Source organism: Catharus ustulatus, chromosome 17 (genome assembly GCF_009819885.2).
Source record: "Catharus ustulatus isolate bCatUst1 chromosome 17, bCatUst1.pri.v2, whole genome shotgun sequence".
Classification (NCBI taxonomy): Eukaryota; Metazoa; Chordata; class Aves; order Passeriformes; family Turdidae; genus Catharus; species Catharus ustulatus.
In genome coordinates this window covers 13,391,062-13,416,811 of record NC_046237.1, presented here as the reverse complement: position 1 = coordinate 13,416,811, position 25,750 = coordinate 13,391,062, and the positions used below count along the sequence as shown (strand labels likewise).

At 52.0% G+C, this 25,750-nt stretch overlaps 1 protein-coding gene across 4 annotated transcripts in view; it reads right to left on the bottom strand.

The window, feature by feature from the left end:
* The window catches only part of RALY (RALY heterogeneous nuclear ribonucleoprotein), a 120,778-nt gene that overhangs the window by 16,695 nt on the left and 78,333 nt on the right, over nt 1–25,750 (bottom strand). For all 4 annotated transcript variants that reach the window (XM_033074841.1, XM_033074845.1, XM_033074843.1 and 1 more), the window contains one exon: nt 4,882–5,146. In XM_033074841.1, coding sequence (XP_032930732.1) covers nt 4,882–5,137 — 256 coding nt within the window. In that variant the 5' untranslated portion in view covers nt 5,138–5,146. The remainder of the gene's footprint in view (nt 1–4,881; nt 5,147–25,750) is intronic.

The following is a 25,750-nucleotide window of genomic DNA, read 5'->3' as shown; positions in this document are numbered from 1 at the left end:
TTCTTCACCGATGCCTTGTTTTCTGCTACCTGTGCCTTAGGGGGCATCCAACCAGCTTTTAGAACCATTTAAAACTTTTTTTCCCCCCCGTGCTTTATGAAGGGACTTTATGAGGAAATGTGGACAGGTGGGTCCACACAGCATTAAAATAAAGAGCCTACAAAGTGATCCAAAGGAACATCCTGGTGACTTAGGTATTAACCAGGAAAATCATCTTCAGGAGCAAAGGATGGCAGCACTGCTGGGATGAGCTGAGCACAGGCTGCACGTGCAGGACACAACTCTGGAGGAGCATGGACACAGTCCCACTGCCCAGGGCCTTGAAGTGCAATTCCTTGGCTGCCTTTTAGGGTCTGTCAAGGGACCTTATTCCTGATGAAACTGGAGCTTGGCCTCTTCCTGAGCCTGAACAACAGAAGTGTTGTGGTGTGGCTGGCTCAGGCACTGCTGAGTGCTGCTCTGGAGGCACATTCCCACCAGAGTCTGTGTTTTCCTGCTGCCTTCCTCCCTCCACCCTGCCACTCCCAGCTGCAGGAGAGTGTTGAGCCTGAGAGGTGAGAGGGCTGTGCAGGGCAGGCTTCTGCCAGCAGGACCATTTCACACACAGTCACCTTTCTGAGCCTGCTGAGCCACCAAGGCTGCTGGCACTGCAGGGGAACAGGGGGATCAATCCTGCCTTGCTGCAGCCCAGGACGCATCCCTGGCCAACTGCAGCTCCCTGCTGTGAACCCTTTCTGCTGCCAGGGTGCACACTGCTAGCTGCCAGTCACTGCTCCTGCAGACTGGAGAGCCCCTGACAGCACCAGGCTGGGGAACATCCTCCAAGGGAGAGGCACTGGAAGCCCAGGAGGGGAAAAGGACAACAATTAGCTCCACTTGCTATTCCCCAGTGCTACAAAGAGCCCTGTGGAGCCCTCACTGGCACCTGACAACAGCAGGGAATTCACACTCTCAGCTATGGTGGTGATGGGCAGTCAGATCCCACAAGATTCCCTTCAGAGTGAAAAAGGAAAGACAAGAGCTCAGCAGGAATATCAACCTGGACAGATTTTGCGTCTCATTCCCACTGTGGCTCCCTCCTCTGCATCACTGACTCCATCTGCCCATCCCAAGGCAGTACTGATCCCTCCTGCTCATACCCATTCCCACACTCAGTGGGAGGCTGTGCTTTGTCCAGTCCCCTGGCAGGGGCAGGGTATGGTGTGGATCCAGCCTGCAGTGCCTCCCTAGGGCAGCTCCTCCTGCAGTGACTGGGGTGTCTGCAGAAAGCATTCCAGGGGCTGCCAGGACCTGCAGGGACAGTCCCCTCAGCAGGGTGTCTGCAGTGACCCCTGGCAGCCCCAGCCTGCCCTCCCTCCCCACATTCCCACATGGTCATCCCTCCTCTATTTAGAGAAAAGCTTCCAGCCTTGATTGTCTCTTCTCTGCTGGGTTCTTCTTCAAGGGGAGATCCCAGTGCTCCTCCCAGGAATAGCAAGGGGAAGCCTGAGGAGCTCTCCTGTGCTCAGACTGGCCCACGAAGGGCAGGCAGATCAAAGGCAGCTGAGTTTGCAGCTCATCCAGGACATGAACAGCACACCCAGCTGTCACACAGTCCTTCTGCCTCCTTTTGCAATTCCAGGCCCTTGGGACCAGCAGAGATGAGAGGTTTCAGAAGTTTTCTGAGAGGAGGTTTTTCTCATGGCAAACCTTTCACCTCTCTCTTCAGCCAAGTGTGCAGGTGCTCCCTGGTTCTTGGCCACAGCTCCTGGGTTCCCCAAGGCCCTCTTCATCCTATCTCAGGCTGCACATGTGGGCAACATCTGGAAACATTCCTGGCATGCTGAGCTCTGCCAGGTCTGCAGCTCCACTGTCTGGAGCTTGAGAGAAGTGAGCAGAAGTTTCTGGTGTCTGGATAAACCTCAGAGGCAGCAGCATGGCCTCAGCACCACTTCTGATGTCAGGCTGTGTGCCAGCAGCAGGGTGGGAATGGGCTGTGAATTGCTTTCCTGGGTGCCCACTGAACACAGCAGGCTTGCAAATCTCCTTTTTTCATTAAAAATCCTCTCCCCAGTTCCAATTCTCAACTGGGAGCTGGTGACACCTCAGAGCAATCTGAAAAAGCAAAGAGGCAACTGGGGAGATTTGCTTGTTAGTTCTCATCCCACAGCAGTGCAGATGTGGGGGGAAGTTTAACATTTCATATAACATCTGCTGGCTGAAGTTAGGCTGAGCTGGTCTGGAGATCAGCTCTCCTGACAGGCTGAGGGTAAGGCCTGGTCCTGGAAGGGAATCACTGAAGCACTGAACAGGCTGGGCTGGAAGGGACCTAGAAGATCATCCAGTGCCACCCTCTGCCATGGGCAGGGACACCTCCCACTGTCCCAGGCTGCTCCAAGCCCTGTCCAACCTGGCCTTGGACACTGCCAGGGATCCAGGGGCAGCCACAGCTGCTCTGGGCACCCTGTGCCAGGGCCTGCCCACCCTCCCAGGGAACAATTCCTGCCCAATATCCCATCCAGCCCTGCCCCATGGCACTAGAAAGCCATTCCCCTTGTCCTATCCATGGCTTGGATACCAGGCAATGTCTTTCCCCAGCCTTGTTCTTCCCCAGCAGTTCCCATCCATCATGGAATGATCCAGAACTGTGGTTTCACAGTTTGGCTCAGAGCTGAGGTTTTGGGCCACAATGTCCCACGTGCCTTTGATCCCAGCCCACAGGGGAGCTGGGAGCCCTCAGCCCTTGCCTGGGGGTGCTGCTGGGATGCTGATCCCCAGCTCTGTGCCTGCCCATGGATCCTGCTGACCCTGCCATGTCACTCTGGCCCTGCTGGGTCATCTCTGACCCACTCTGCAGATCCAACATCCCAGTCAGACCTGGCACTGGCCATCCCTTCACCATCCCCTATGGAACTGCAGCTGGTTTGGGTTTTGCCTCTTTTGTTCTTTTATATGTTCTCTGTGTTCTTCACACATACAGTCTCTTGTATTAGTGACTAATTTTCCCAGTACCTTTCTATGGCCTTTCCTTAGGCAGAAAGGCAAAACAAATTCCAGAGCTCCAAGCCCTGAGGGATACAAGGCCCCAGTGTTTCCTTGGCTCTTCCTGCTAAAGAACAACTTCCAAACTACAGAACAACTCTTCAAGATGCATTTTTGTAGACAAGGTACAATTAGTGCCCAGAGGGGATTCCAGAGAAGGGGCTTGACCTGGGGGGGAATTGCCTCACCACTTGTGCTCCTAATTGGTGCCTTTTATCAATTATACTAATATCCTAAAGCCTGTACAAATATACTCACCCCTAGGGGGTAGCTTTTGTGGACATCTTTCTGTAACAACCCCTGAAAGCCTCCTAATAAAAATCCACTTTTATATTACCTCCTTATTAAAATCTCATGATTTCCCCTTTTGCTACACCCACCTATAACCCCAATACCGATTTTAGTCTTTTCCTCCCAACCTCACACCTTCCAACTCCTGACTCAGCCCCTCAGCCACCTCACCATGAGACTGGCATCAAAATTATGATAATTTATAAAGAAAAGACATTTGGGGACCTTGTTATTTGGTTTTGGGTTCCTGAACCTACAGGGCACTCCTGACACACCTTTTCAAGTTTCCCCTTCTGTACCCAGAAGCAAGAACTTAATGAGTTTCTCCCATATTCCCCTGATTCCAGAGTCTGGAGCTTAAATGAAAATCTTTACCTCTTGCGGAAATAGTGATGAGAGGAATGACAGATTTGTCTTTACAAACAAGCTGGTAGATAAAACTAGCACTGAGAGATAAAAGAAACAATGGGAAGGATTCCACTGATTGATGAATGGAAAAAGATGTTTACCTTTACAAACAAACTGTAGGTTTGCTGATAAATGAAACTGGATATTGGAAGATGAAAGAAACAATGGGGAAAAACTATGAATTCTATAAGAATTAAAACTTAAAAGGGAGTGTTATACATTAGAGGGGATTCTCAGGTATCAGTAGTTCTGGGAAGTCTGTGCCTCTCAAGTACCTCAGCAATGGGGAAAGAGAGAGGGAAAGGTGGCTAGGAAAATAGGATAAAAAGGAGGCTGCGTGCTCCAAAAATCTGAGAGACCCCAGGGGAATGCCCCATGGCCTCTCCCTTTATTTGAATAAAGCAAAAGGGACTCCTCTGTCTCCTTTTTGGACGTAAACCTCTGGTGTTTGTGGATCAATTTTCCTGACACATGCAGTCCTGTCCCCCAAAATCAACATGCTTAAGGAAAGAGCTGATGAAGGACAAAGGGAAAGGGGCTGCTGAGAGTCTCCTCTGGGAGTCTTTTCCCAGGCTGGCAGAGCAGGATGAGAACTGGCTCTGGGATTGCTCCCAGCCTTGCCCAGGGCAGCAAGACAAGCCCAGGGGCAGCAGGGATGGTGCCCCAGCTGTAATGAATAGGGCTGGAAGGTTGTTAAAGGGGCTGAGCTGTTCACAGAATCCTCAGGGCTGCAAGGAACCTCTGGGGATCATCCAGTCCAACCCCTCTGCCCAGGCAGGGTCACCTGGAGCAGGTGGCACAGTGGGTTTGGGATGTCTCCAGAGAGGAGACTCCACACCCTCCCTGGGCAGCTCTTCCAGCGCTCTGCCACCCTCAGTGTAAAGAAATTCTCCCTCTCTTTGAGGTGGAACTTCTTGAGGTTTAGTTTATGGCCATCACAAATCACAAAAATCTGAGAGACCCCAGGGGAATGCCCCATGGCCTCTCCCTTTATTTGAATACAGCAAAAAGGACTCCTCAGTCTCCTGTTTGGACATAAATCTGATGATAAATTCTCTCAAGCTGAGGGCTCACTGCCATCTGCTTGATTTCCAAAGTGGAAAGGGGGAAACACCCTGGGGCAGCCCAGCCAGCAAGCTCCTGGTCGGGGAGGGGACTCACCCAGCGTCTGTCCGGCCAGCACGCGGCCGTTCTCGCCCAGCACGGCGGCGCGCGCGTGCCTCTCGTTGGAGTACTGCACGAAGGCGTAGCCCTTGTGCACGGAGCAGCCCACCACGCGGCCGTACTTGGAGAAGATGGTCTCCACATCCGACTTCTTCACCACCGCCGTGTTCAGGTTGCCGATGAACACGCGTGAGTTGATGGATTTGGGGTCATTCTTGTTGGTGATGTTGCTCGTCTGCACCTTCAAGGACATCTTGGAGGCCTGCAAGGACAGGGGGAGTCAGGGGGGTGTGCAAAGGTCACAGAAAAACTGCTGGGGGACAGATCTCAGCAGCTCCTCAATTTCAACTGGTCAGAATTCAATTTCAACTGGTCACAGATTTCCATTTCAACTGGTCACAGATTTTAATTTCAACTGGTCACAGATTTCCATTTCAACTGGTCATAGATTTTAATTTCAACTGGTCATAGATTTCCATTTCAACCGGTGTTGCATTTTTGGCTCTAGGAGAGTGGTGAAAAGGAACAACATAATTCTTTGTGTAATGGAGAAGTAAAAAACCCTTTTTTTAAAGAAACACATAGTTTTTATACAGTGGTTCATGGAGGACAGACTTAATTTCATTGGTGTAAGGAAACATGTTTTTGTGAAAACATTATGTCTCTCACATCTTCACTAGGTGTTTAATCATTGTTTTAATTATTTTTTTTTCCTGTTTTCTTTGAGCAGCCTGAGAAAATACAAAGCTGCTTTTTCCCTGGTCTCCAGCAGTATCCACAAACTACAGATTTCAATTTCAACAGATCCCATCTCTGGGAGCCCCTGGGTGTTAGCAGACCACTGGCACAGTCAATCCTAAACTCTTAGAAATTAACTGGTCAGGCTGACACCTCACTGGTTCTGTGCAGGGCCAGCAGTTGAACTTTAATGATGCTTGTGGATCCCTTCCAACTCAGGGCATTCTGTGATTCTGAGGTTGCTTTTAGGGGAGAAATCAAGATTTAAATCCATTTTGCATCTAAGTGAAAGCTATAATGCTGTCATACCAAAGCTTTTACCTCTCTATGCTAAATCACAATTCAAAGAGCTCTTTTTGAAGCAGTCTGCATCCAGCACCTTGGTTCATGCCCACTTCTCCAGGCTTTCCCCTGCCAACACCTCCCAGTCCAGCCCAGCCCTCGCCATGCACAGGGATGGGTTTTGTCCCTGTAAGGCCACACTTGTACCTGGAAGGGGACTTGGGAGTTCTGGATATAAATGGAGAGATTTAAGCAATGATCAGCCCATGTGCTCCTGCTGGCACCTGCACTGCACTGCCTGGATTTTGTGTGAACAGGAGGTGTCACTGTTAGCTCAGAAATCGCCACCACAGCAGCTGGGAGCCACTCCAACCCCCTTCCCTTCCCTCCTGCAAGGCAGGATCCTCCTTTGTGCCACTGGGAACAGAGCACGAGGGACAGGGCTGGAAATGGTGTGAAATCCAAACTCCAGCAGAAGCCACAGCTCTCCAGAGATCAGCCTGATTTCCACCTTGCAGGCACAGAGAGAGGCTCTGCGACCCCTGCAGGGTGTGGGATGTACTCGAGGCTGTGCAAGGTGGTTTGTGATGCACACTGAGCTGCTGCTCTTCCCCAGCCCCTTCCAGCAGCAGCCATAGTTCCCACTGCCAAGGGGAACACCACCAGAGTGTCACAACTTGTGGAGGTCCCCAGGCCTGGCACAGGGCTTGCCTGGTGTCCCCTGCCTGCTGGTCCCCAGCACCTTCCCTGCCCCTGCACAGAGATCTGCATAGCACATACAGTCTCTGCTGCTTTCTCTCCTCTGTGAGAGGGAAGAACATCATCACAGCCACCTCACCCTGGGCCAGGGGAGCCCTGTTTTGGCTCCTCAGGGGATGGATGTTTTCCCCTTGGGAAGGATCTGCTCCTGTCCCAGGGTGCCCACACAGGCCAGCATTGGTGTGTCAGGGCTCACCAGCACTGCCCCAATCCCAGGAGCTGAAATTCCAGCCCAGGACAGGACATGGGAGGAGACTGCCCCATCCCCACACGGAGGGTGTTTGCAGCCTGAGCAGGAGCCACAGGATGCTGAACAATCTCCCAGCCATGGCTCTGTGCCAGGTGGGGCACACCTCCACCTTCCCAGAGCACAGCGCTGGACACCCCATCCCTTTCACCATTCCAAGAGCACTGGAGACACCTGGCAAGTCTGAGCCTCTCTGTGAGGATGTGGCTCCACGATAAATCTTCTCTGGCTCCAACCCCTGCAACTCCATTAACCTGCCACTGAGGCTGGAAATAATCTCCCTGTTAAATCCAACCATAAAAAAAAAGTTAGACTTTGTCTGAGTCTGGCTCCTTGTATTTTCCCTTTCACACTTACAGATTAAAAGAGCCAGAGAATTTTGTTTTATTACTTTAAAACCAATTCCTGGCAGGAAGAGTTTTCCTAAAAACACTGGGAAAAATTGCCAAAGGACAGGACTTTTAAAGGAATCTACCTGAATTCAATTCTCACCCTTTGGCAAGTGGTGCTCCAACTTCCACCCCTACATCAGCCCTTGTTTAATGCTCTCTATTTGAACTTATTTTTGCAGTGCCACCTGGAAGAGGCTCCCAAAGGAGACTGGTGCAGATAGGGAGAAATGGAGGCTTTTTCTCTTTGGTCACTGGGTCCATGTTTAAGCCTCAAGGACTCATTTCACAGAAATCCTGACTATCTGCAGCAAGCCCAGCTGGAGGTGGTCAGTGCCCAGGGAATCTCCATCCTGAAGGTGCTAGGAGTGGCTGAGGCTGTGCAGGACCTTCAGAGAGCCTGCACACTGGTGGGGTGTCTGCAGCCAGGTGGTCCTGGGTGGCCTTGCTGCCCCAAGGACACTTCAGACCTGCTGTGAAGCCAGGGACAGCACTCCTCTCCCTGGAAATTCAGCAAGGTCACACTGGTGACTCCAGCACATAGTTTTACACCTGGAGTCTCCAGCTCCTGAAGCCCATGGTTTTTGTTTCAGAGCCAGCCTGCCCTGGCACCTCTTTTCCACAGGGACATTCTTGGTCCCTCTAAGCTGTTTCCCCTCTACAGGATGCACTCCCACTTTTCCCTCTTCATCTGGGGGAGTCTGGACAAATCTCCCAGCCATTTTCTACTCACTCATGGCTCTCTTTTCCACCAGACCTCAGAGAAATTCCCCTGGTCCCTGGGCAGAGTCTGAGCCCTTCTCCCTATCCCTGGAACCCAGCATCCAGCTAGCACTGCCCTGGGGCCTCTATCCCACCTGAATCCAGGCTGCAGGACCCTGTCCAAAGCCTTCCTGAAGTTAGGGCAGGCACCAACCACTTCACTTTGCCACAGAAAAAATGTAGCTTGGTCAAATTTGGCCACACCATTTCCAGGTCTGGCCCTGCTGCAGGCACTGCTGAGGAATGTTTTCTTCCTCAAAATCAGGCACAGCACTCACATCAAACACACTCCTGGCTCTACTTTCACACCCAGCACTGAAGAACTTCACTGCTGCTCCCCCCAGTCCCAAATGAGGGAAAGCCCAAAGCCTCCCCAAGGACTAACCAGCCCAGTCAGGTATTATTTACATGAGCCTGAAGCTCTGCCCAGCTGTTGGCAGCTGCAAACCCCAATTACATCAGGGGCTGAGCTCCTTAAGCCTGTGTAGGAGGGATGTGGGTTAAGCTGCCTCTGTGCCTGGGCTGGAACAGCCTGCCTGCAGGATTCAGGTGGGATGTGGGGAGGGTGGGGGGTATAAAACTGTGTTTTCCCCCAAACTCCATGGTGCCATGTGAGCCAGCTCTGCAGCTGTCAGTGTGGATTTCCCTCCCCATGTGGGTTTGCTGGATGAAGCTGAGGTGTAGACAGGAATGTACCAGATGGATCTTCACTGGGAGAAGGAAATCTCCTAAGGCATCTCCCAGGATGAAGATTTTGGCTGCCATGGAGTTGGGGGGTTGGAAAAGGGGAGTCCCTGCTGCCCATCCCCACCTCACACCCTCCTTGTCCTTCCTGTGACCTTCCCCACTCTTCCTGCAGCTGGACCAGCACTGCTGTGCTTGTTCCCTGTGCTGTGTTCCCTTCCTGGGAGGCTGGGTCCCAACAGTCCCATGAGGCTGGACATGGGATGAGCAGTTCCCATCCCTATTACTGACAGGTAAGGATTTATAAAGCCCTACCTATGGGTAACACCCCCACACTGCAGGGAGCAGGCATGGAGCAGGGAGCTCATCCCTTGGATTCCCAGTGGCTCCAGGGCCACCTTGGGACACAGCAGCTCTGTGCAGGGGATGTGCCTGGGCTGACAGGGACAGGAGATGGGACAGGGCCACCAGATGGCCAAGCCAAGGTCAGGCAAGGTGGTGGGAGGGAGGCAGTGGGACCCCAGGGTCTCTGCAGATGGGAGCTCTCCAGGGCCATCTGCCCACACCCTGCTGGGCCAGGGCAGGCAGCAGGGATCTGGCAGCAGGGACAAGGGAAGGCCAAGGTTGGGGGATCTCAGAGGGTTTGGGGCCCATCACTGGTGTCTCCCAAGCCCCTGGGCACTGTGTGTGCCAGCACCCTGTGCACAGAGCTCTGCTGCTGCCACACATGAGCCAGGCACTCCCTGGAGAAATCAGCCTCCCTTTCTCCTCTGCCCCACTCACTTGGGAGCTCTTGTTAAACACAGCAGTCACTTGGCAGCACTTCCCAGCCTCCTTACTGTAACAACTGCAAAAGGGCATTTTAACCATGGCTGGTAGTATTTCATACTCCCCCTCCTGCTTTCCAGCAGGGAATAAGTGTCCAGGTGAAATCCAGCACAGCCATGAGCTGGGAAACAGCACATCTCCACAACTGAGGAGGAGAGTGGCCTCTCCAGCCACCATGGATACACCATGGAACATCCAGCAGGGCTGAACAGTGCAGAGCAACTTGGTGATGTTTGTTCTGAAACACCCACACAGCACACACACATATATTCCCGGTGATTCCAGGATATTCCAATAACCATTGCTGGCATCAGCAGCTGCATTTCCACAGCTCTGATTTCACCTTTCATCCCCCATCCCACAACTGTCTAGAGCTGGGAAAGAGAAAAGACAAAAAGAATCAAGGAATAATACTTGGACACGAATAAACGAATGTGTAAAGCGGTTCTTCACCTCCAGGACCCCAGAGAACATCAAGGACAGAGGATTGTCCCTGTTTTCTGCAAGGGAAACTGAGGTCCACACAGGAGAGGTCTGGGGTGGAGGGGTGTGTGCCCCCAGCCTCACCAAAACCTCCAGAGATACTGCAGTGGCACTCCCAGTCCCAAATGCCCCCAAAGACACTAAGGATGAGATTTGAAGGAGCAATATTCCTCCTTCCTTGCCTTCCTTCTCATCCCATCCCACCCCTGCCAGGGCAGGGACACCTTCCACTGTCCCAGGCTGCTCCAGCCCCAATGTCCAGCCTGGCCTTGGACACTGCCAGGGATCCAGGGGCAGCCCCAGCTGCTCTGGGCACCCTGTGCCAGGGCCTGTCCACCCTCACAGGGAACAATTCCTTCCTAATATCCAATCTAAATCTACTCCCTTCCCCTTTCTTGCTTCCTTCCTTCCCTGCCACCCCCTCTGCGCAGGGGACAGCAGTGAGGCCACACCACAGCGACCCCAGGAGCATCTGGGGATGTCCATCTGCACCCAGGCTGGGCTCTCCAGCACCCCCTGGCACCATCCCTGCACTCTGACCCTCCACACCCCCTGCAGCCTGGGCACAAGCTGTGTGCCACTGCCAGCTCACAAGAAAATACAACAGGGATTAACTGAGCTTTGCACCCCAGAAATTCAAGGATGCCCTGTGCCAGTTCTAAGGGGTGGTGAGGACCACTCCAGTGATGTCCCACACCCCAGGACAGGCTGTGCCCACCTGCACATGCCCTGCTCCATGCCAGGAGGGGGATGGATGCCAACAAACTCCTCTCCCTGCCTCTGCTTCCCCTCTCCTCCTGTGACAGCACACCTGGCAGCAATGTCAGGCACTGTCCTGCTGCTGCCAGCGTGCAGGAATCCCTTAAAAACCCTGCTATTCCAGCCAGGAACAGCCCAAGGCTGGCACTGGTGTGCTGATAAGCTGTCCCTCCCTGCTCTCAGTGTTGTTTCCCAGATTAGCTGCTTAATTGAGAGCCAGGTGGCTGCAAACCCCAGGGGCCCGGTGAGTGACGAACTGTCACGGCAGGAGAAGGCAAAGCTGAAAGCAAAGCCAGGCCCCCCCTGTCTCCTGCAGGAGCTCTTTGTGTCGCTGTGACGGCAGCAGCCAGGCTCTGCTCCCCCCACAGTCACATTTGGAGGGGAGATGTGCTTTTCTATCCTGCCCGCACCTCCCCCCACGTACACCAGTCACACGTTTTTCCAGCTTGGAGGTTGGACAAATGCAGACATCCTGCAGGGACCTCCAGCACAGGGCAGAGGGACAAACCTGGTCCCTGCCAGCTTTGGGGCACATTTGGTGTTTGGGGTATTGGAAAAAGCACCAGCAACCTGTGACTTGTCAGCATGGATGGATGCTCCAGCCTGGGGAGCTCAGTGGCAGTGGGGTGCACCTTGCTCAGGTCCTTTGAACCACCTCAGATACTCCTGTGCAGGGCAAATCCCAGCCCTGACCCCACTGCTATTTGGAGGCTGCCCTCACTGCTTTCATCCCAAACCTTTCACATCCAAACATCTCTACTGCCACTTGCAAGAGAGAGCACAGGAAAGTTTTGGAACTTGACGGGGACAAAACTCTGAGTAGGGTCTGTTGTGACAGGACACAGGGCAATGGTGTTAAACTGAAAGAGAGTCAGTTTTGGTTACATACTAGGAGGGAATTGTTCCCTGTGAGGGTGGCAGGCCCTGGCACAGGGTGCCCAGAGCAGCTGGGGCTGCCCCTGGATCCCTGGCAGTGCCCAAGGCCAGGCTGGACAGGGCTTGGAGCAGCCTGGGACAGTGGGAGGTGTCCCTGCACATGGCAGTGGGGGAAGGAAATGAGCTTTAAGGTCCCTTCCAGCCCAAACCATTCTGTTCCTATGAACTTAAAAGCTGAATCAGCAGCATTACACTGGAAGACAAAAATCCAGCACGGGACTGATCTGCACTTTCTTGCAAGCAGCCAGAAAGATGAGTTTCAGTGACTTTTAGCAAGACCTGGGCAGTTACCATTCCCCAGCATAAACAAATTGGCACAGCTGTCCCACAGGGAGGATCTCACTTCAGGCAGCCATCAAGCTTCTCCTTGGCTCTGAGAGGTTCAGGATCACAGAATGGTTGAGTTAGAAGGGACCTTAAAAATCATCCTGTTCCACCTTGGAACACCTTCCACTATTCCAGGGTGCTCCAAGCCCCAGTGTCCAACCTGGCCTTGGACACTGCCAGGGATCCAGGGGCAGCCACAGCCACTCTGGGCACCCTGTTTCTGTTTGTTGTTGTTTTGTTGTTTTTGTTTTGTTTTGTTTGGTTTTTTTTCCTTTAAGCTGGAAAATGCAGTTTTGAACAGAAACACAGCCAGCTGTGAGCCAGGGGATTGCCCTGCCCAGCTCCATGGGCAGCACAGAGCTGCACAAGCCCTGGGAAGCCTCTGCCACCTCCAGAGCCAATCACTCCTCCCTGGAGAGCCCTGAGTAATTTCCTACCGAGTCCCCAAACGCAAGAGCTGAGCTCACAAGCGTTGGTTTAATAACCAGCACAAACCCTGCACTCTTTTCAATAACTCTGAGTCCCCAGTAAGTCCTGCACACAAACCTGGAGGGCTCAGCCCTCCCCACAGACAGCAGGAAGATCCTGCTCACTGCTGTGAGCTCCAATAAGCAGAATAAACTGGGAGGAAACCAGTGCTTGAGTTTTCTGGGGAAAACAGCTTCAATCCTCTCAAACATGAGTGCTGAAACTGGGAAGTTATTAAAAAAGGGGGTAGACAAAGATGCCACAATTATTAGACTGGTTCTGAAAGCCCAGGGCTGTTTTTTGGGGAATATTTGCTGTGCTGAGAATGGGAAGGCTGGAAATCTGGAGATGAGCTCAGCAGGAGCCAGAGTGTGAAGCTGTGGGGTCCCTTTGCAAACCTTGTTCCCCCTGTAAATGCAACCAAGCACATCCCAGTACGGGAGGGTCCTTCCCCTGCAGGTCCCCAGGTCCCTGAGTGCCACCCTGGGCTGTCCCCTCTCCCAGCACACAAGGGGTTCCTTCTACAGGGCCTGTGAATTTTCCCCAATGCTTCCCAGGGCTCCAGCTTGCACATCATGGAATCATTCAGGTTGGAAAAGACCTCTGGGAGCATCAGGTCCAAGCATCCAGCCAGCACCACCACCAGGCCCAGCACCAGCTAAACCAAATCCCCAAGTGCCACAGGGACCTGTGCCACCTCCAGGAATGGTGACTCTAGCCCTGCCCTGGGCAGCCTGTCCCAATGCTCATCAACCCTTTCCATGAGGACATTTTCCCTTATCCAAGCTAAACCTCCTGTGGCACTCCTTGAGGCCATCAGCACCCTGCCTGTCCAGGCTCAGGCTCTGTCAGTGGCAGTCCCTGACCTCCAGCACCTGCTGGGGACCCCTGGCTGTCCCCAACCCCCTCTCCATGGCCAGCCCAGCCCACCAGGGCTGTGTGGCTGGAGCAGAGATGCAGAAGGCACCAATGCAGCCCCAGTGCATCCCCAGGGACCCCCCAGGTACCTCCTGGAAATGTGGGAGGACACAGGTTCCCCTCCTGAGCCCTGGGCTTTCCCTGGAAGAATGAAATGCTGCTCACACCCGACCTGCAGGGTCAGCTGTCACTCCAGGCTGGGGACAGCCCCCAGGGACAGAGGCTGTGATGCCTCTGCACCCAGACATTCCCAGACATTCCCAGACATTCCTGCCTCTGCAAGCACCTGGACACCCCCAGGGAACTGGGGCTCCATCCCTGTTTATAACCCGACCCCACTCAGTTTGTGGGGTGGGTGATGGGGGAGCTGCTCCCCACCCTGCTCAGGCGGAGGCTGCACCACCCCAAACTCGCTGTGAAAACACAAGGGCAGAGCAGAGAGCCAGGTCTGGCTGATCAGGGCACGTCCTGCAGGACGTCAGCAATAATCCAGCCTGTCCCCAGAGCCCGTGGCAGATGTGGCTCTGCAGGAGGGGAGGCTCCAGCCCTGATCCTGCCCCGCTCACGCCACGGCTGACGCACGGGGAATGTGCACTGGGAGTGTCCTGCCCCAGCAGTGTCACCAGGGCTGATGTCACCTGTGCTGCTGCCTCCGTGCCAGAGCAGCTCCTTTAACCCCTCTCCTTTGCAGTGATGTCCCACAAAGCTGGGGTTCACTCCTGCCTGATGCAGGCTGTGCCTGGACAGAACTGGCTCCCCCCACCTTCCTCCAGCTCTCTACCCTGCTCTGCAAAGAGCCTCCTTTTTAAATTTTTAATTAAAACAAGTGATTTCAAACTGCAGAAATCCTGCCAATCCTTTGAAAAGCTGGCTCTGGTATAAATTTCTGAAGTCCTCCTAACAGAGCCATAAATAATCAATAGCTGTTTAAATAAGTATTTAATCAGCTGTTAAAGGTACAATGTCACCAAGTCTATCAGGTCAGCACTCAGTTTATAGCTGTGGCTTGTTACCATCTGTCCTATATATTATTTATGCCTGTAGAAGCTTAAAAACCTATTCATTAGAGCATTAAATCCTTCCTAACACGTGTGATAAAGGATGACCTAGAGCTGGGCAGTGAGAGCTGTCCAAGCAGCCCCTGCTCCTCACCTGCCTTGTCCCCACAACCTGGGGCTCCCCCAAACGCTGCACAGGGGTGGGGTCAGCCAGAGCTGCTCACCTGCATCCCCTCTGGAGACAGTGTTTTACCCCACAGAATCATAGAATAGTTTGGGTTGGAAGGAACCTTTAAAGATGAAGTTATTCCATTCTGTGCTCCAAGCCCCATCCAACCTGGCCTTGAATATTCCCAAGGATGGGGCAGCCACCATCTCCATCTGCTTGACAAGGCTGAAGTTTTTCTTTGAAAGCATTTTCTCCATGAAATTGTATTTTAGATTAAGGTACTTTTCTCCTAGAAGCCCTCCCTTCACAAATAGGAGTATCCTTTGATTGCAGAATATGCAACAAGTGGAGTTTTCAGGAGTCTCTGCTTCCAATCATCTCAGAAATCTCTCATGAACAGACCAACATTCTTTTTGACAGTAGCAAAATAAATTTTAAAGGTCAATTGAATCAGATAAGCCCAGTCTGGCAGCCCTTTCAGATGCAGAATTCCATGGACAACATTTAGGTTCTGTTCAAGCACAGAAACAAAATTCTTTGGAGGAAAGAATCTTCAAAAGAAAAAAAAAAAACAAAACGAGGAAGAAAATGAAAAGGAAACAGCAATTAAATAGAATGTCATCCATAATCCCACCAGTGCAAAACCTGATGATTACCTACCAGGCACTGGACAATGCTACATGCACTAATCTAATTAAAGGCCTTTTTCACAGGCAGCTGAAGCCAGCTCATTAGTGTGTTACTGAGATGTTCATTAATGGCTGGCCATGACTAATTTCTTGAGAATTATTCTTTAATTCTTTATCATTCCCAGCCTAACAGAAAAACATAATGTTTCCATCCCCCCTCTCCACTCACACAGGTTCTGATGTTCCTTAATGAACACCCCCACCAGCCCAATTGTTGTTTTAACAGCAAATGATTTATTTATTTATGGGGAAAGCCAAAGGAAGTTTTGGGGAAGTTTCTTAGCTGGTAATGAACTGGCATTGCTGCTGCTGCTTCCAGCACCCCCTGCCCCATCCCTGAGCCCAGGGCTCTGTTCCTCACACAAACCCCCCTGGCCATGCCCAGGAGCTCTCCCAGGCTCCAGAGCTGAGCCACATTTTCCCTTCCCAGGCCATGATGCAGGGGAAGGACATGGGGATCCCTCACCACAGGGAATGCTGAACTAGAGAGAAAGCCTGGGCTCCAGGCAGACCCTGACTTTGTGCTGCCAATTAATTTAATTTAACCCCCTCCAGGGCCACCCAGCTGCTAAAGAGGAGCTGCTGGAGCTGGAACTTCCCTGATGGAATCCCCTTTTTGAGCTCCACTGGTGTCTTAAATCATTATGGTTGCAAAAGACCTCCAAGATCATCCAGGTCCACCCATTAACCTGCTCTAAGCAGAGGTCCTGCACTGTGCTGCCAGTGCTGCTTTAGCCCTCCAGTGCTGCTCCCCCAGCCAAACTGGTGCTGCTCATCCCCAGGTCACCTCTGCCATGCCAGGAGGGTCATGGCTGCTGCTCCTGAGTGACTGAGCAGCAATCAGAGATTCCCTGGGCCTGGGCACTTCAGCACAGCCCCAACTATCAGGAGACTTGGCAAAACCCTGCCAAGAGGACAGCAGGACAGTCACCACCAGAGCAGAGCAGACTGATCCTACAAAGAGCCAGTCCAGGTTGTCCTGCAGAGGAAACCTGAGTGCTCCCACCTGCTGAGGGACTGACATAGGCACCAAAGCCACAGCTGCTCCCAGAGACTGGGCTCAGTCATGGGACAGCACACCACTTCATTAGTGCCTGTCTTCATTTTCTTCTGCCTTCACTCAGAGTCAGGATTGAAACACAAAGGAGACGAATTTCCCATGTTCAGGCACAGTTGTTTATTCAATCTTATCTAAAGTACAGAGAGCTCTGCAACACTTCTGGCTATCAGCTAAAAGTGAGCAAAATGGAGCTGGATCTAGCTAGGTACAAGGTCCTTTAAAGCTAAACAGTCCAACTAAAAGCTAACACCTATATTATTTATACTTTTGACCCAATAACCAAACCTCTGTGACCTGCAGTGCAGCACTGACTGTCCAACCAGAAACTACTGCCTGAAACTAGGAAGAAGGAAGAGGGAATAAAGAAGAGAGACAACTCAAAATCATCCATCTTGTCCCATACCTATTAGTATATTTTAAAACCCCAAATTCCAAACTCTTCACCATGTGAAATCACACACTTCTATTTAACTGCACACCCATGATTTTAACTCCATCACTCAAATTTGGAGCTTTCTCCAAGGCCCCAGGTCAAAGCAGTGTTCTCCAGGGGGTCAGTGCCAGAAAGCACAGAAAGCTCAAAAATCCCAGATTTCTGGGATCCAACAGGCTTGTGGCAGGGGGGTCAGGACATGGGATGAGGAGCCTCAGGGAGCCTCACTGAGAACTTTATTAGCTGAAAGTTTTGCCACACTCCTTCCTTCTCTCTGAGTTAACTACCAGCTAATTGCCTTTCACAATCATTTCAGACTCTTCCAATACACAGAATGACATGAACTATTAAGACACTGATCTCTGGGATGTGGCTCTCACTTCATTTCTGGTTGGATTTGCTGAGATTTGTTGTCTAGATGCCACCTCTGAGACTCCCCAGAGGTTGGGGAGGGACCTCCTCTCCAGGGAAAGCATTTCAGGTGGGACAGGGACACCTGCAGAGCAGCTGGGCTGCTCGAGGCACCAACTAGTGCATGGCCTATGGTGGCAGCCATTCCTTTTCTTCCTGAAAAATAACAAACGCTGCTCCTGATCTACTGGCCTTTGGCTCTCTATGGATGCAAGGACCAAAGCCAAGGCTGGCTCTGCAGAGGGTGCTGTGCTCCCCTCGGCACTGCTGCTCTGGGGATTTCCCTCCACACTGGGCTCTGGGCCAAAGCTGAGATCACAGCACTCATCTGCTGCTCTCATGCTCCATCAGCACCAGCCACACATCCATGCCAGGAGTCCCAGGGCTCTTGGGACTCTGCTGATGCTGCTTTCAGCCCTTCACTCCCTGCCAGCCCTTCCTGGGGACAGCATTCAGCTCCCACAGAAGCAGCTGAAGACACAGACCCCCTTTTAATGAAATGGCAAGATTAGTAGTCCATCATTGTTTGTTGATTATGGTCATTCTTTCCTGTAAATGAAGTTTAAAGTCATCAGCAGATTTGTCAGCTGTGACTTATGAGCCCTTCTTGCTGTAGGGGAGTGAAGCAATGACAAATCCCCTCCAGCAGCACCTCATCTGTTATGTGTGAGGAGTTCCAGTCACCAGGGACCCTCAGAATCCATGAACAAAGAGCTACAGCAATGTCCTCCCAGCTGCTGGGACATTCCTCAGAGCTGCCACAGCCCCAGGCTCAGGGACCAGGGACATGTGGCTTTATCACTGTTAGCCAAGCCCTGGGCTCAGCTTTGGGGAGCTGGATGTGATGACTGGATCTGCTGCTTGGTGTGTAACTCTAAAACTTCACATTAGGTGTCAGTGAGTTCACAGGGTAGTGACAAAACAATCCCTTCCCAGCTGGAGAGTCAAGGACAACCAGCACCCAAAAATCAGAAACAGTGAGGGAAAGGGGGCAAGGCAGGGGCTGAGACTTCATAGCCTGGGGCTGTGGTTGGACAATTGACCCCAATGTGCAGAGGAACCAAAACTTATAAAAGTGTAAAACTCGACCAGGATCCATCTGGGATTTGATTTGGGTGCAGCCCCAGCCAGGCTCTTGCACTGGCCAAGGTGAATCCTTTCAATAAATTCCTGTTTTATTCCTTTTGCTCTGTCTGGTCTCTGTTCCAGGTCAGCCTTTCCAGGCAACACATGGAGCACGTCTCAAGCAGGAGATGTGGCTGAAGGGCTGCAGGAGCTGAGGGATGGAGCCCTGGGAGCTTCCCCCATCCAGGGAGGCTGCTACTGGTGATGATGATGAGTGTGGGGAGCTTGCTGGGAGAGCAGCTGGTGTTGCACACAGTCCTGGGGGTGCAGCACCTTCCTGGCTCTGCTCTGGGATGGAGGGGGCTCCCCACAGAACATTCTGGTCAAGCCAGAATTCCATACCAGGGCAGGGCAGGCTCTGTGGGGATCTCACCCCTTTCCCATGGGATGCTGAGCAGTTTCCCCCCACCAGGCAGGCTCTCCTGCTCCCACTCACATCAGGCCCCAAACACCACAGGCTGCTGCCCCCAGAGTCTTGGCAGGAAGGCAGAAGCTCTCCAGGTCTCTGCAGATCCTTTCTCTAAGCCAGCCCCAGTGTGGGGTTACATCCCAACCCCTCCCAGTGCCACTGGAAAAGGGCACACATCCCATGTCAAACTGCCTGGATGACACCAGGGGACAGAAGAGCTTATAAAATCAGTTAGATCACCTTCAATGGCAATTTGGCCCTCCTCTGGGAGAGGGGGAATGGCCCATGGACATTTCCTGTTTGGCTTCCATTTGCTGGGCCTGGTGGAGGGAGCACTCACAATGGCAAACCTTGCTTTTCCAGGCAACAAAACCTGCCACTAAAACCTGTGAGACAAGCTTCCCTCCAGGGTTTCCTCTCCCAGAGCCCTCTGAGGTGTCCTGGGGGAGCCAGAGCAGGGATGTGGCCCTGTAGCTGTGGGGCTGCCAGGATGGACCAGAGCAGTGTCACGAGCTCTGACTGTCACAGCCAGTGGCCAACACCCAACCCTGGTGTGACAGCAGCAGAGATGACAAAGAACAGCCCCTGACTGTCCTGTGTGTGCCTGACACCCTCATGCCCAAAAGCTGATCCTCCTCCATTCACCCTCACACAAAGGCAGGAGCTTGTGCAGTTAACCCTATTTTCTCCTATGTAACCCAGTCAAAACTGAACTTTTATCAGCAAACCTGCCTGCCTGGCACTGTGCCTTCCACCACTGATGCACAGACCCCTGGGGGCTCACCCAAGCCAGTGTGACTTCCAGCTCCTTTTGCTTTCCTGGCTGTGCAGAGCATCTTTGGCTGTCACCAAGAGCTAGGAGCAGAAACAGATCTGTCTGGACACGGCTGCTCCACAATTATTCATTTTAACAGTAGCAGTCATTGGGAAAGCAGCAGAAGAAGAATGATTTCATTTTCATAACCTTGAGTTCCCCGTGCCCTGCTTGGATGAGCTTGCCTCTGTTATTTCCATCCCCCAGGAATGCAGACCTCCTGCTCCAGAGCCTTTTCCATGTGCTGAAGGCTCAGTCTCAGCTCTCAGATGCCCAGGGCTTGTTCCAGTGTGATGGATGAACCCCCCAGGGAATCTGTGACTGACCCTCATGGATAAACCCTGAGCAGCCAACCCAAACTCATTTTCTGTGGTGAGAGCTCATCTGCAAGTGCTAAATGAGCTGCTGTGAACTGTGCCCCCAGTTCTGCACACAAACACCAGGCCCAGCCCTGGCTCAGGGACGAGCTGAAGCTGATGGGGAATTCAAACTGCTTTATGGAATGCAGTGGTTGACTGTAGTGGGATTTCAGCCTTTCCCTCATCTCCCACTTTGCCATGGAATCACCCCCCTGATGCACCCACAGCCATGACACCCATAAATCCTTTCACATTCCTGGTCATGCTCTGGTTCTGGCAAAGGCAGGAGGTTTTATGATGTCATGCATTTCTGTTTCACACAAGAGTCTGAGCCATGCCAACACCTCTGTGCCACATGTGGTTATTGCTTAGGACCCCACTGCTGCACACTGCCAACATTAGAGACAGTAAAATGAAGACAATTCCATTTTGAAGGGTTTCCCTAACCCCACTGCACCCACATGGCTTTTGTTTTGTTAAACTAGTGACAGCTGCTTGGTTCTTTGCAGGTGGGGTCTGCACTTGGTACCCATTGAATGGTTGCACTGGGAACCCACTGGTGACCAGAACTTTCTCCTGCACCATGGGATTTTGTGAAACTCACTTTGATTTTGTCAGCCACAACTCCCACAATGGCTCTGCAGTGCAGAACAGTAAATGTACCCAAACACTGCAGAATCTTGGCATTATTTGGGTTGGAATATCCTCTAGGATCAGAGGGTCCAGCTGTTATCCCAGCACTGCCAAACTCACCCCTAACCCCTCAGATGTGGCAGGAATAAATAAAGAGGAAAGAGTGTTTATTTTAAAAATGATCCTTCTTTTTGGTTAAAAACCAAACTAGTGAAGAGGGTGAGGGAGGAAATCCTAACAGTTGTGTTTGTCTCCCTGCCCAGAGGACTCCTCACTCCTGAGCAGAGAGGGGGAAATATCCCTGCAGTCACCTCCCCCAGAGTTACTGAATTCCCTGTCTCTGCTCTGTGACTGGCTGCCAGTCCAGGAGGACGTTTCAGACTGGGAGGGCTCTGCATGCAGAGCATTCATACAAGGAGATAAAAACCTCCCCCTTGGAGCAGCCATGGGAACACCTGACATGGGAAGGATGGGAACAATTCTTTCCTTCACTCTGATCTCCCTGTGCCATAGTCCAGTGAGTTGCTTTTTGGGTTCAGGATGAAGCCATGAAGGTTTGCTGGAGGCTGTGAATCACCTGAAAAGCAGCCTTAAATGCCACTGATAGCAGTGATATCTGTCATTAGTGCCAATCACCCCCCACACATCCAATACACATCCTGTCCCTCAACAGGGACTGTTTCACAGCAAGATCCCAAGCTGGCTTTATAAAGAGCTATCAATAAACTTAGACTTCTTTGAGATGTCTGACTTGGGGCATGTGTTTTCACTCTGAAATCTGAACATTTACGCTGGACCTGGCTGCATAGCAGAGCCCTGACAACACCCAGCAGCTGGAGGATGAGGCCAAAGGCAGATTATGAACCAGGTACAAACACCTAATGCTGGGGGTAATCAGCCTGGGAGGCTTCTTGCTCTGACAGACCCTCTGCTGCTTTAAAGCAAGGCAGATAATCTTCCTAAAAAAACCTGCTACCTCTTATGTGCTCCTTTAAAATGGAATTCAGGGCAGAGCCGGGGCCTGATTTACACAGGTGGTATTTAGACTGATTTATACAAGTGGTCAGATTAAGGGATAATTTAACTTAATAAATCTATTCAACGGCAGTTCATGCACATGGTGCTGTCTCCCTCCAGTTTCACATTCAGACCAGGACACCCTGGCAGAAGCAGGGGGTCCAGCTGCCTTGCTAAAGCTTGTGGTAGTTCTAACTCTTCACCTAAAATATCTAAAATGTGCATCTGGCTGTTAAACTACAAGTTCCCTCATTTAAAGGATGTTCAGGACCTACTTTCCATTCTCTCTGAAAGGGTGCCCAGAGCAGCTGTGGCTGCCCCTGGATCCCTGGCAGTGCCCAAAGCCAGGCTGGACAGGGCTTGGAGCACCTGGGACAGTGGAAGGTGGAATGAGATGAGCTTTAAGGTCCTTCCAACCCAAATCATTCCACAATTTTATGAATCTAATGCTGTCAAACCAGAGGACAGAGTGGACTTCTGCAGAAGCTCCATGGATAAGCCATGCATGACACAATTCATGCCACCATCACATTTCATTTCTACTCTTCAGAATTAGTAATTCTTTGGACATTGCACTGAATTCCTGAATATTCACTCTGATTTTCTGAATATTCACTCTATTTAAATCATTGCAGCCTCTGGGAAATGCAATAGAGCTCAATGAGGAGAACATGGGCAAACTCAAGCACTGTATTTCCACGGGTCAAAAAACTTCAGGCCACGCTCAGATTTGGCCACCTTGAAGCTCTGCAGAGCTCAGCCTTGAGCTCCTCACGTGGAGTCTGAGACTCCTTGTGCCAAGGGCAGTCAGCAGCACCATCCTGCCCTGTGCTGGTGGCAGGGGGCATGGTCCATCGAGGGGTTAAACCCCAGAAGTTGGGAGAGGAAAGGGTTTAGAAAGAGATTCCCTTTCTTCCTAATCAGCTTTCAGCTTATGAAATCATCATCCCACCCTTTGGGCAATGCCCTTCCCTGCTCCCCTTCCACAGGCAGTGCAGGAGGGCATTACACAGGAATCTGGGGAGATTTCCACACCTTTACAAAGCTCCCTGCTGCCTGGCAGCCTCCTGACTAGAGAGATTAAAGGGATTAGAGGTTTATGAATGATGAGACAGGGAAGTGAGGGGCTTTAGAAAATACTAAGGTCTTAATTTACAAGGAATGTTTAAAAATGAATGGAGTGAGGATTTTCTCCCTCAGGGAGGTGGGAAGGTTTTATTGTGAGGGAAGGGGATTTGACCAGTAAAATGGATGGCCCATCCCATGTGGAAGTATCAAGGTATATTTTACACAGAGCAGACAAAAAGCATCTCCTTTACAAGTGAGGTGAGGAGAGTGAAGGGGGTGGTAGGAGGGCACAGGACACGGATTTATGAACACAGTGAATAAAGCACTGCTAGAGCAGAGCTGGGAAGCACATTTCCATGACGAGTTCATTGACTAAAAACTCTATTTTGGGGTAGGCAGAGCACTACTCCAAAAAGTCCCTGTGGAGCACTTGCTGGAGGAGTAAAGTGCAGATATTTTATTTTCACAGACACGTGGGCAGTGTTTTAGTTCTGTTTAGTGTTCAGCACTGGTAGCACCCAGCTGGGCTCCCTCCTTGTGCTCACCTCCATCCTGCCCTCCAGGGCTGTGCTATTCCAGACTGGCAGCTTGGGCCAGTTTAGCATCCAGCCCTGGTTAAACCAAAATTTAACTCAGCCTGTAAGAAGGAAGGGGTGGAAAGAGCTCTTGGAGGCTTCCCAAAGAGGGGTTTACAGGTCTAGAATGCTCTTCCCTCCCCACTGTCCCAGGCAGGGAGAAGGGCAGGGCAGGATGGGTGTGCTGCAGAGGCTGCAGGATTCCAGCTTTGGCTAACAGCTCCCAGACATTGGATAAAAGCTCCCCAGGCCTGTTTCTGCAGGATTCTCCTTGGCCATGAATGCAGTTCCTGCAGAAGTAATTCCCAGGCTATGTTCCTTTCTGTGCTGACCCTTTCAAGTGTGGTTTTCTCCACCCTCAGTCCCAGCTCGTGTATCCCAGGTAATTCTGTAAAACCAGGAACCCAGGCACTGTGTGCCTGCAGTGAAAACCTCATTTCCATAGAATCACAGAACATCCTGAGCTGGGAGGGACCCCCAGGATGAGCCAGCCCAGCCCCTGGCCCTGCACAGACACCCCCAGAACCCCACCCTGAGCATCCCTGGCAGCGCTGTCCTGGAGCTCCTGGAGCTCTGGCAGCCTCGGGGCCGTGCCCGTTCCCTGGGGAGCCTGGGCAGTGCCAGCACCCTCTGGGGAACAACCTTTCCTCATCTCCAGCCTGACCCTCCCTGGCACAGCTCCAGCCATTCCCTGGCTCCTGTCCCTGTCACAGAGATCAGAGCTGCCCCTCAGGAGGAGCTGCAGCCCCTCAGACTCCTCCAGTGCCCTCAGCCACTCCTCCTGTGGCCCTTCCAGGCCCATCACCACCTTTATGGGTTTGCAGACCCAGCTCCAAGTGCCCACCAGGACTGTGCCCAGCTGCACCATGCCCAGAACCCCTCTGAGAGCCCAGCATGGAAAGGACTCAGTGAGATCCCTGTGTCTCACTGCTGGCACAGTTTGGAGGGGCCCCTCTGGAGGTATCTGCTCTGCTTACACTTCACTCATCACAGCATTCCAGACTGCTCTGGGTTGGATGGACCTTAAATCCCATCCAGTGCCACCCCTGCCATGGCAGGGACACCTCCCACTGTCCCAGGTTGCTCCAAGCCCTGTCCAACCTGGCCTTGGACACTCCAGGGATCCAGGGGCAGCCCCAGCTGCTCTGGGCACCCTGTGCCAGCCCTGCCCACCCTCACAGGTGGTCACTTATGCCAGGGGCTCCTCTGCTTCAGGTCCCAAGGGTCCCAGGAGGAGGAGGGGTGGTGTGTAATGGTCAGGCAAAAAGCCATTTGGGATGATTTTTGATGTATCTTTTCTCTCACAGAACAGAGTATAGGTGGACTCACACTTTATTCTGGAGTCACACATTATTTCTGCTTGTAAAATCCACCACAGACACTTCAGTGCAGAGAGTAAACATGACATCTGAAGGGAAGGAGGAAGTGAGGAGGGTTTGGGACTCTATAATTAACCTTGTGACACTCGTGAATGCTTGACAGCCTGAGAGTGTAAATTGTGACACACACTTTTATGTGGTTCAGCCTCCCCTGCAATGCCATAAACCATAACAAAACCAGGGCCAGGCCAGAGGGTATGAACTGGATTATTAAACCTGTTAACCTACTTCAAAACCCCTGTGCAAAGTTAAATTAAGGCAGGTCAGAACTCTAAATGGAATTCAGTATTTCCAGTGCCTCAGTTAAATTCCAAAATCCCACCCATAAAGTCAAGAAGGTGGAAGCAAGGATGCTCCACCGGGGTTTCCAGGTCCCAACATGACCACAATCATGAGGTCTCTGGAGCCAATTTGTCCCTCAGACCACTTGCCCTGTGCCTTGCAGACAGGGGCTAGATTTCCTGCTCTGGTCTGAGGTTCACTTCTGCAGAAAAATAAATAATTACTGTAATCACACCCTAGAGTGCTCCTGGTATGGTTCTCCTTCATTCCCTAATTTTGGAGGTGGACCTTGCTGCTTTCTGTAATTTGCTCCTGATTTACTTCTGGGGCTGTCACCAATTTATCAGCCACAGTGTGGCCAGCAGGACCAGGGCACCGCTCACCTCTCTTTACTCCAATCCTGGGATCAGATTTGGGTCCTTCATGACAAAGACATTGAGGGGCTGGAGTGTGTCCAGGGCAGGGAATGGAGCTGGGAAGGGTCTGGAGCACCAGGAGGGGCTGGGAAGGGGCTCAGCCTGGATTAAAGGAGGCTCAGGAGGGCCCTTGTGGCTCTGCACAACTCCCTGACAGGAGGGGACACTGAGGGGGATTTGGGATCTGGGAACAGGGACAGGAGGAGAGGAAACGGCCTCAGGCTGGGCCAGGGAAAATTTTGGGTTGAGATTAGGGAAAATTTCATCCCTGAAAGGGTGGTGAAGCACTGGACAGGCTGCCCAGGGCTGTGCTGGAGTCCCCATCCCTGGAGGTGTTCAAAAGCCTTGTGGAAGTGGCACCTGGGGAATGAATGGTTGGACTCCCTGGTCTCAGAGGGCTTTTCCAAACTTCACAGTTCTGTGATTCTCTCCCTCTCCAAGCAGCCTCT